This window comes from Montipora foliosa, chromosome 4, assembly GCF_036669935.1.
Source record: "Montipora foliosa isolate CH-2021 chromosome 4, ASM3666993v2, whole genome shotgun sequence".
Taxonomy (NCBI): Eukaryota; Metazoa; Cnidaria; class Anthozoa; order Scleractinia; family Acroporidae; genus Montipora; species Montipora foliosa.
The window spans coordinates 11,340,690-11,350,689 of record NC_090872.1 but is presented as its reverse complement, the minus strand read 5'-3'; the positions used below and the strand labels follow the sequence as shown (position 1 = coordinate 11,350,689).

Genomic DNA, 10,000 nt, shown 5'->3' with positions numbered 1-10,000 from the left:
GGCCTAACCGACCATCGCTGCTATTGTTTTATGTATTGTTTGAAGCTTAATGCTGTCCTCGATTTATTTCTCCACCACAAAAGCCAAGTTCACTGGTCTTTAAAGTTCGGGTTGGTGAAACTGCCGACAAAAACAGAAGCAGGAAGAAGATCCGGTTACACCTTTAGACTGCTGCACACTTATCCTAAAAGGCGAGTAAAATAGTCAGAAAGAAAAACAAACGGTGGGTGAATGGAATTTCCACTACACCGTGAAGTATCGTTAAACAGTGGTCTGGAAATAGTGGAGGACTTGTTAAAACAGGGGGAAGACCCAAACGCGAGAGACGAATACGGTGGTGCAGCTCTGCATTCGGTAAACTACTATGACGATGAGGCTAACAAAATGGTGGAACTTCTGCTCAACTACGGTGCAGACATGCTCAGCAGAGATGGTCTAGGAAGTCTTCCATTTCGACATGCGCTGGAACATGCAAACAAGGCAGCTTGCCAGACTTTCGTAGACTGGGGCTTTTCGCTGCAGAGAGCTGATCGAATGCTAAATGGCACGTACGAGTTACTGAACGACTTAGATCTCTTTGAATCTGGTACCACAGAGGTACTTCAAGTTCTTGTTGATTTGGGTGTCGATTTATCAGCTACGTTGTCCGCAAGTGGTGAAACCCTTTTGCACAAGGCTGTTCGTACTGGTGCTAGCATAGATACTATACAGTTTCTCATAAGGACAGGAATCTCTATTAACAGCAAGAATTCTTTAGGAATGACGCCTCTGCATATGATTCAGTTTTTAGGTTTGGGCCAGGTAGATCAGAACGATGACGAAAGATCAAGACATTCAAACTTCGTGCGATATTTTCTGAATAAAGGCTGTGACATTAATAGTCAAGACATTTTTGGTAAGACAGTTCTACACTTCGTGGCAGCTAAATTGCAACAGAGCTCAATCCTGCAGTTTATTGCTAGCCATGGTGCAGATTTGAACATTAAAGACAGAAACGGTGTTGCTCCTCTACATGTAGCATGCTCTCAAAAGAGTACAAAGAATGTTGAGCAAATGATTGAGAGTGGCTGCCGTGCCGATATTCAGGACAACAATGGAGCAACTGTATTTCACTACACGGTTTTCTACAACAATCCCACAACACTCCAGTATCTATTAACTCAGTGTCCACCTTCTTTGGCTGAAAAACCAGATGCATCTGGTAAAACTCCACTTCAATGGGCTAGATATTTTGGATATGTCCATTTAACTGCCATATTTGAGAACTACTTAGTCAACTCCATGACAACAGATTTTAAAAGAGAAAAACAACCTGATGTTTTTCCTTTGAAAAATAAATTGGATTATTTCAAGGGACAAGATGAAGTTGAAAACATGGCAAGCGAAGACTTCAGTCTAAATGGTGACCCCAGCAAAACACTTGAAAACCTCCTGAAGTCACCTGTCATAGGAAAACTACCTGATATTTCAGAGACAACCAAAATAAAAAATGAAGTGAGCAAAGTCATGGAGCATGTGGCAGTGAAAGTTGCAAAAACCAGTCCCCTGTTTGCCTTTGTCCCTGAAATCTCAGGCAGCATGAGCGAAGGAACCAAATGTGGATTTCCTGATGAGTTTGACTATCTATGTACAATGGATGCTTTTTCAAAGTGTTTTCAAGAGCCAAATGTGGCTTCCAGTCCCTCAATGTTTTGTCAACTGCAAATAAAACCTGAGGTTTGCCTTCCAGGGCATAACATTATGCAATACTTGGACGAAGACAAAAGTTTAAGGAGTTCAAAACTGATGTTTGACTTCGGTGACGAACTGAACAAGGCCTTCTTTGAAAGGGAAATTTGGCGAGATGTACAAGGTTTAGCACCAGCCAGCTGCTGTCACATGGGTGCTAATGCAGGAAACATTTCCCTTGTGTGGCATGGACAAGTCTACAGAGATCTGTTGATTGATGTAGATATTGTTCCAGCATTGTACTTCCCCAAGTTTTGGCCCCCAAATATTTCTGAAACAGTATTGTTACAACCAACGATGAAGGAAAGAGGGATTCATGTGGTCATGGCATTGCATAACCAAAAGTTTTCTGAGGATGGAGAAAAGCATTTTCGCCTTTCCTTTTCTCAGGTGGAAACTAAAATTTTCCAGTCCCTTCCAGAGAATGTTTGTCTGGGTTACATTCTTGCAAAGGCAGTGAGGAACACTTATGTATGCCCGCACATTAAGCAAGACATTGAATCAATTCAGGACACTGAAATATCATCAGAAGAGTTACATTCAAATACATGTACTGTGGGCACAGAATTGGAGAAGATGTTTGGCAGATCTCCTGATCTGAGAAATGAAGGTGATCTGCATGATCAGCCGCATAGTATGGATAAAACCTGTCGTGACAGCTGTGAAAAAGCGAAACCAAGGGAAGGTGTCATCTGGTCAGAGGAAAATACCTTCACAGCAGAGAAAGTTATATCATCATACTTTTTAAAAAATGCAATATTTGAACTGGCAAATAGAGCTTGCAAGGAGGAAACTGACGTGATTGACATGCAGAATTCCCCTAATGGTCTAGTAATTTGGGCAAAATGTATTTATGAGTTCATCGAAAACTGCATTGAACAAGAAAGGCTACCATCTTTCTTTGTACCCAGCTTCAATTTATTTGAAAAAAAATATGATCCAGCACAGCATGAGAGAGTGTATTTTGGTGGATTGGAATTTAACCCAATGAATGAAGACTTGCTGCAGGATTTGAATGATGTCATAACTGAGACAGATGACAGAGTGATGGATGTGGGATATTTGAGGAAACCATTTATTAAAATGTTAAAGGGAATTCTGCAGTTGCACTAATTTTTAGAAAAAGAAGTGGCCAATAATGTTTCATTTGCATTAATCTTCTACCTTTAAAGTGGCAAGAACAATGCCTAGAAGTGAGATAATTATTCATTTACAATTTAAATATACAAGGACAGTTATCAAATAGTTTCTACATGTATGTAGTTATTTTTTTTGGCAATGAAAGTTCTTATAGTACACTAAAAGCCTGTTGTTGCTGTAAAGTTGTTTTTCTGCTCTTGAGATATATCAACCTAAAAGTTGATTTGTCTTAGTAAGCTAATTATGAATTCATAGGTGACATTTTGACAGCTTCAGATTTGATCTGGGGATTAAATTTTTCTTGCTAAATCCTGTGGAAAATTTGCACCATTTCTCTGGAGGTTGTCTTTTTGTGCCATAAAAGGTTGTTTTGCCAAGTCCTTAATATTCGTTACGTTATGATAATCATAAATATGACCGCTTGACTAAGTGTGTGAGAAAATTTTTCTCACACACTTAGTCAAGCGGTCATATTTACTCTTCCTGCCTTAGTCCTCACACCCAATCCGGATACACAAGATGTCACTTTATTGCTAACACGTATCAATGCCACATTGCAGAGGCCTTTTTGACTCTCAGCAATATCTTTGTCTGCACACCTGAGTTAAAAGGAACTGAACACAATGCGCAGTGGACAAACGTAAAAGGGGTGACATTGTCACTTTTGACAGGTCATTCTTGATTCTGATTGGCTTTGCAGCTGTCAATGAGCTGTAGCCTACATACCAGATCCCAGGCAGAATTTCAAGGTTTTTCTGCATAAAGCTGTCAGAGGAGCCTTGAGCACAATTTCTGTGTAGTCATCCAAGGCAAGGAAATTGTGAAATTAGCCTAATGACAACAACAACAAAAAACAGCAGTAAAAGCAGCAACAGTAACAGCAACAATAATAACAATAATAAGGCTACATGTATTTCATGAATGTCAGCATCCCATTACTGATGGTGAACCAGTAGTTTACATAATGGTCTTCCAAAGGAAAGAAAGAAACAATAATATTACAAAATGAAAAATGAGCTAAAATTAGTGTTTATCATTAAAGAGTCTTCTTAATGTTAAAATGAACCTTGAGTGCATTTTGGGCCAACCTCTTTTTCTGTACATCATTCAGGGAGCATGCATGTGATTGAATGTTCCTTAATGATAACTCAATGTTGTTCCACATGCGCACCATACTGGAGTGAAAAGTTCATTGGCATGATTTTTTTTTCTCTTAAAGTGCCTATGAAGTAAAAATATATTTTTCTTAATTTAATGACCCTCTCAAAATGATTAAGAGTGGTGTTTTCTATTTTGGAATACCTTCTTTCTTTCCACTGGAGTGGAAAGTTTTTTGGCATGAGTTGTTTTTTCTCTTAAAGTGCCTATGAAGTAAAAAAATATATTTTTCCTGTTTTAATGACCTTTCAAAACTGATGAAGAATGGTACAAGTATAAGGAAGGATTACGCTTTTGCAAAAATTGGCCGTGTGTAGCACTTATATTTGAACAGACTTAACAGATTAGAGTGTAATGTGAAGTGCTTAAAAAAAGTAGTTTTCAACCCCATGTGAACCATGTGAGCATTAGCCCTACTCATGGAAATGGGCCCACACAAGGACAGAAAAAAACTCTGACTAGGGTGAAGAATGATGTTTTCTATTTTTGGATACCTTCTTTCGTACCAGAGATATTCCAGTTTTTGATAGAAAATTGATGACGTCACAAACATTACCAAGGCTGTAGTAAATCACAAAATTGAAAATATTGGATAAGTGTTGTTCAAACTTGGCAGCAGTAATCTACATCAAGTAAGGCACAAAATTCTACCCTCAATGCTGTTGCTGTGGCAACCATTTTTGGGGGCTGGGTCCACTAAACACAGGATAGATTTTGTCGTTCATCGTAATAAGACATGTTCACTCTCGGTAAGCTTATACAGAGATGTTAAGATTATGGGCAGCCCATGCATTTTTCAAGTCTGACCATCTGCCTGTACTTATCTGTTCAAAATTGAAGATATTTGGTTCATTGCAGGGAGGGACTGGAAGCGAGAGTGTTTCTATGGCAACATCTTAATGTGTGTCGCTTTGTACCTTATCTGATGTACATTACCAGTTTACTTTACAAGTTAAATATCATTACTCCAATATTTTCAGAGATATTCTCAATCACCTCTAGCTTGTACGTTTTGTTTTCCCATTTTAGACCACCTGATGTTATTCTAGGGAACAGTTTCTTTCAAATGTCGTCTTGTGCACGTGCATATGTCTGCATAACTTATGAAAAAACAAAAGGAAAATTCCCTTGGGAAGATCACATGGTCTGAAATGAGAAAACAAAACGCACACGCTAAAGAGGTCAATTTTGGGATTAATTACATTTCATTTGTAAAGTCATCAATTTGAATATCTCTGGAAAGGAAGAAAGTATTCCAAAACAGGAAACACCATTCTCCATCATTTTGAAAGGTCTTTAAAAATAAGCAAAAGATATTTTTTACTTCACAGGCACTTTAACTGTAACCAAGTCAACGATGAAATGATATATGAAATGGATCATATATGAACTGCGGATATGAAATCAAGCGAAGCTATGTTCCTCGCAGTTATTAACGCAATTTTTGCAATTGCGTAAAAAAGCCTGAAAAGAAAAATTCAGCTGGTCATTTGTGGGTTCTTTACGCAATTGAAAATATTGCGTTCATAACTGCGAGGATCATAGCTTCACTTGATTTCATATCCGCAGTTCATATACCGGTATGATCCATTTCATATATCATTTCATCGTTGATTCATTCCTCACGGGAACATTGGAACCCACAAATAACCAGCCCCCAACGTCAGTGGCTTCATAGCTCAGTTGGTTAGAGCGTCGCACCGGTATCGCGAGGTCACGGATTCAAACCCCGTTGAATTCCTGAAGTTTTCAGGCTTCTTCATACGCAATTGCAAAAATTGCGTTCATAACTGCGAGGATCATAGCTTCACTTCACTTCACTTGTAACTAAGTCGTTTCCGAGAGAAGCTCTTGAGTTATACCTGTTATTATGAGGATCAGAATTACTTTTAGTTTATCTGTCATGCAATCCCAGACTTTTCTAGAAATGTCTTACAATCTGTAGTATTCCAAAAATTTAATTCATGTGACTCAGCAGTTTCCACAAATAGTACACCTTGTAATACATTATAAATAGTAACAGAACTTTCTATATGCTAAGAGTAGAAGTATAAAAGCAGGCTCGCAAGTAAAAGAAAGAACTCTTTTGCCCGAGGGATTACCCTCGTGGCTGGCTGTGATTGAACTTATCCTATGGATGCTATTTAACAATTAGACCCGTAGCCCGCAAGGGACCCGTGGCCCTTGAGGGCGAAGGGTCTAATTGCTTTAGTATCACCCAACTAGTCGGCCAGAAAAGGAAATGATAAAGTTAGCAAATGCAAGTTGAAGAAATATTTCTTTGGGAAATAAAACGAAAGAAAGCGTCACGCTTTTCGCTACTCGAGGACTATTAATAACAGTCATCTAGTAGCGTAGCCAATCAAAATGCAGGATTTGCATTAGTCCACTAGTTGGGAGATACTAAATACTGTGAGGAAGCTATAATCAACTGCGATAGCTATGGTGGAGCTATAACCTATTGATAGTAGGTGCAAACTTTTTTCATAACTCATTGAAACTATTTAACGTGTTAGGTTGCCTTCTGATTGATGATATCATATCCCTCAAGAAACTTTACATGTTTAACAAATTTATCCCGGTCACTACCCAGCGTATTTCTCATCCTATACTAACTATTTAAATGATGCTCACAGTGTTCTGTGCTTGAATAACCAAGAAATGTCCCGCGAACAAGGCATAAGTAAAAAGAACTCCCGAGTACGATATACGGCACGCAGCAAAAGTGTGACAATGAGCAGTTATCCTTTTTCACTATTATTTAATTAGTTTTACACTTAAATGAAGACCAAAAAATAATGCTGTAATTTTGCTGCCAATGGCCATTGAAGTGCACTGAAGCTTTTCTTTGTTGTTTGTAACCAAGGATGGTGGGGGTGGAAATGGATTGAAACTTGAAGAAAGTGGTCAGTTTTTTTTTCTAGTTTGGAGACTTTGTCCTCTGAAAGTCGCCAAAAGTTAAAAACGAATAGCTCTTTGTGCCATATTATATCAGTGAGTTGTCAGGAATGTTATACGTGTGAGCTAGAGTAATAATTAAGATTTCTACCCCGTTTTGACCGAAAAATAGTAAAATTATCATGACAGAGCGCAAGAGCCCCTTTAAGAAAAGACTGAATACCTGGTGGCATCTTGTCCAGGATTAGTGCTGGCTTCATGAATGAGTGTTTTTTGTTTGCAAAATTGACAATTGCGACATTTTAGTTGCTTGGCAACGGGTGAAAGAACACCTGAAAAGGAAATCAGAGTCCAGGCAGGAATCAAACCTACAACCTCTGCGGTAACACGGTTGTTCGAAAGCCGATTAATTTAATCCAGGATTAGCGTAAACCTTTGTTTCATGTTTTCAACTTTTTGGTGAAAGTTTCTTTTGCTTATTTTTGTTTTTCAAGATTGACTTCTTCTAAAGTAAAGTTTTGCCGAATGTCAGCGTTGAACAGCATTTGGGAGTAGGGAAATGAACTCCTTGGTTAATTTTTAACGATGGACTAGGGTTAATTAATCGGCTTTTGAACAACTGGGCCCTAAAGACTAGATCGTTTATCTAGGTTCTCACACAATGTGTCCCAAGGGTCTATGGGCTCTACAATGTAACTGCGATTCAGAGTGATTGTCGAAAGTAATTAGCGAATTACTTTGGTTTTGAATTACTTGCTCAGTGATTGGTTCAAAGTTGTCGCGCCACTTTTTCAACCAATCAGAAGTGAAACCAAAACCAATCGTGGCTCGTGTGTGCACATTTTCCCGCGCTTTGTGTCGGCTACGTGTAATTGCTTCGTGTTTTGATTAGTTTACTGGATTGTCTCCGTCCTTTTTGATTGGCCAAAGTAATAACTTTGGTTTTGGTTTTACGACACTCATTTGAAAACTGCTCTATTGCAATTTTATTATGATGGTATCAAGGTAAATGTAAATGCTTGGTTTATAGTGGAAGTGCACTTAGTGATCGAGCTAGTTCACAGGCACTCTACTTTTAATAATATGAAAGAAACAATTCAAATTTAACAGAAACGTGATTAAGAACACCAAATGGCAGGAGGCAACCAGTTGGCTATTTACAAAGTGTGGTAGAATTGAATCCGGAAAAACCAGAAACAAATCCAAACCAGAGGCTAGAACGGGATTTGAACCCCAGGCGACAGCGTGCAAACCCAACGCCCTAAACACTGGACCACGCTGCCTCCCGCAAAATTGGGTTTCACCAGGAGCCCATGACTAAGGGTGAACATCTTTTTTTTTTTGGCAGGCCGATCTATTTCCGTACAAAAAAAAACATAGGCTGTAAAAATTTATTGGCTGAATCCTTGATATTCCGTAAGGCTCTAAATCTCGAAACTCGTAGTTCTCTCAATAAACGCTATCCATAATCAAGGTTACACTCAAGGTTCCGGCATGTAAAAAACTAAAGTGTCAGCGGTGAGTATTTCCTTTCCCACAAACCACGTGCGGTGTAACAAGAACAGATAATCACTAATTTAGGGTAAATAAACGAATCTGTGTGCGGTTTCACGAGGGTTCATTTTCCTAGGCTATTTCCGTTAATTTTTCTATTATTACAATTCAGTTCAGTTCAATGTAGGCTCGATTTCTTCACATCGGCAGTTCCGGTTCGGTGACGCTACTGATGTCAAGTTAGTTTCTTGTGATTGGTCACTGGGCTCCTGCGGGAGTTTCACCGGCGGAAAATTCTATCTAAAATTAAATATGTTTGTAAAAACGCCGTGTCACGGATTCCTGGTTTCACAAAAAGGGGTCAACCAAGTTGAACGTAAGAGCCCTTCGTGGGAGCTTTTGTTAAAACCAAACAGTTTTATTTAGAGCCTTTTTCAATTGAGTGTTGAAAGTAATTAGCGAATTGCTTTGGTTTTGCATTACTTCACTCATTGATTGGCTCAAAGTTCTCGCGCCACTTTTTCAACCAATCAGAAGTGAAACCAAAACCAATCGTGGCTCGCGCGTTCACATTTTCTCGCCCTTTGTGTCGGCTACGTGTAAATACTTCGAGTTTTGATAGGTTTACTGGATTAGCCCCTTCCTTTTTGATTGGCCAAAGTAATTACCTTGGTTTTGGTTTTACGACACTCGATTGAAACTTGCTCTATTTATTTATTTAGTTGTTTGTTCGCCATACGTACAAAAAATTACAGAAAATAAATAAATTACAGTTGGTTACAACAATCTAAAAGGATAACTATCGTAATATTATGCAAAATTATAGAGCGAGTTTCAATCGAGTGTCGTAAAACAAAAACCAAAGCCAATCAAAAAGGACGGAGACAATCCAGTAAACCAATCAAATCTCGAAGTAATTACAAGTAGCCGACACAAAGCGCGGGAAAATGTGCACGCGTGAACCACGACTGGTTTTGGTTTCGCTTTTAATTGGTTGAAAAAATGGCGCGGGAACTTTGAACCAATCACTGAGTGGAGTAATGCAAAACCAAAGCAATTCGCTAATTACTTTCAACGCTCAATTGAAAACGGCTCTATTATCTTACAACGTTTTTCATTAGGCCTTAAAAATTGCAGCTACAATGTAGAAACATCTATAGATGGTTTTCAATTGGCGTCACATCGCCCACGTTGGAGCACCAAACAATAGAGAAAAAAGTCTTTTGGGAATTTAACTCTATTATAATGAAAGCATGAGCCATAATTTGCTATTGGTTTTTGCACCTACATGGCCGTCTCATCGTGTGATTGAAAACCATCTATAGACGATGTGACAAAAAACCCAAAAGAAGCTGAAAGCTTTGATTTGATTTGAGTTATTTTCTCTTTTGTTTATCAGTGATACCATAAACTAAGCCCGTCTAGTTTTGTTTTCTAGTATCTTCTATTCATTCATATAATACACGTCAATAACAGATTGATAATCTGTTTGTTACATCTGTTCATACCACTGGGGCATTCGTTGTCTCAGTTACACAAGTCCAAAACTTTGGAATTCAGTTATCCATTGATGTTAAGAAAA

The 10,000-nt window shown here is 38.5% G+C and overlaps 1 protein-coding gene across 1 annotated transcript in view; it reads left to right on the top strand.

Moving 5' to 3' along the window:
• The window catches only part of LOC137998966 (uncharacterized), a 4,034-nt gene extending 101 nt beyond the window's left edge, over positions 1 to 3,933 (top strand). The window contains exon 1 of the mRNA XM_068844806.1: positions 1 to 3,933. This exon is cut by the window's left edge and continues 101 nt beyond it. Coding sequence (XP_068700907.1) covers positions 232 to 2,841 — 2,610 coding nt within the window. The 5' untranslated portion in view covers positions 1 to 231 and the 3' untranslated portion in view covers positions 2,842 to 3,933.
• The last annotated feature ends 6,067 nt before the right edge of the window (positions 3,934 to 10,000 follow it).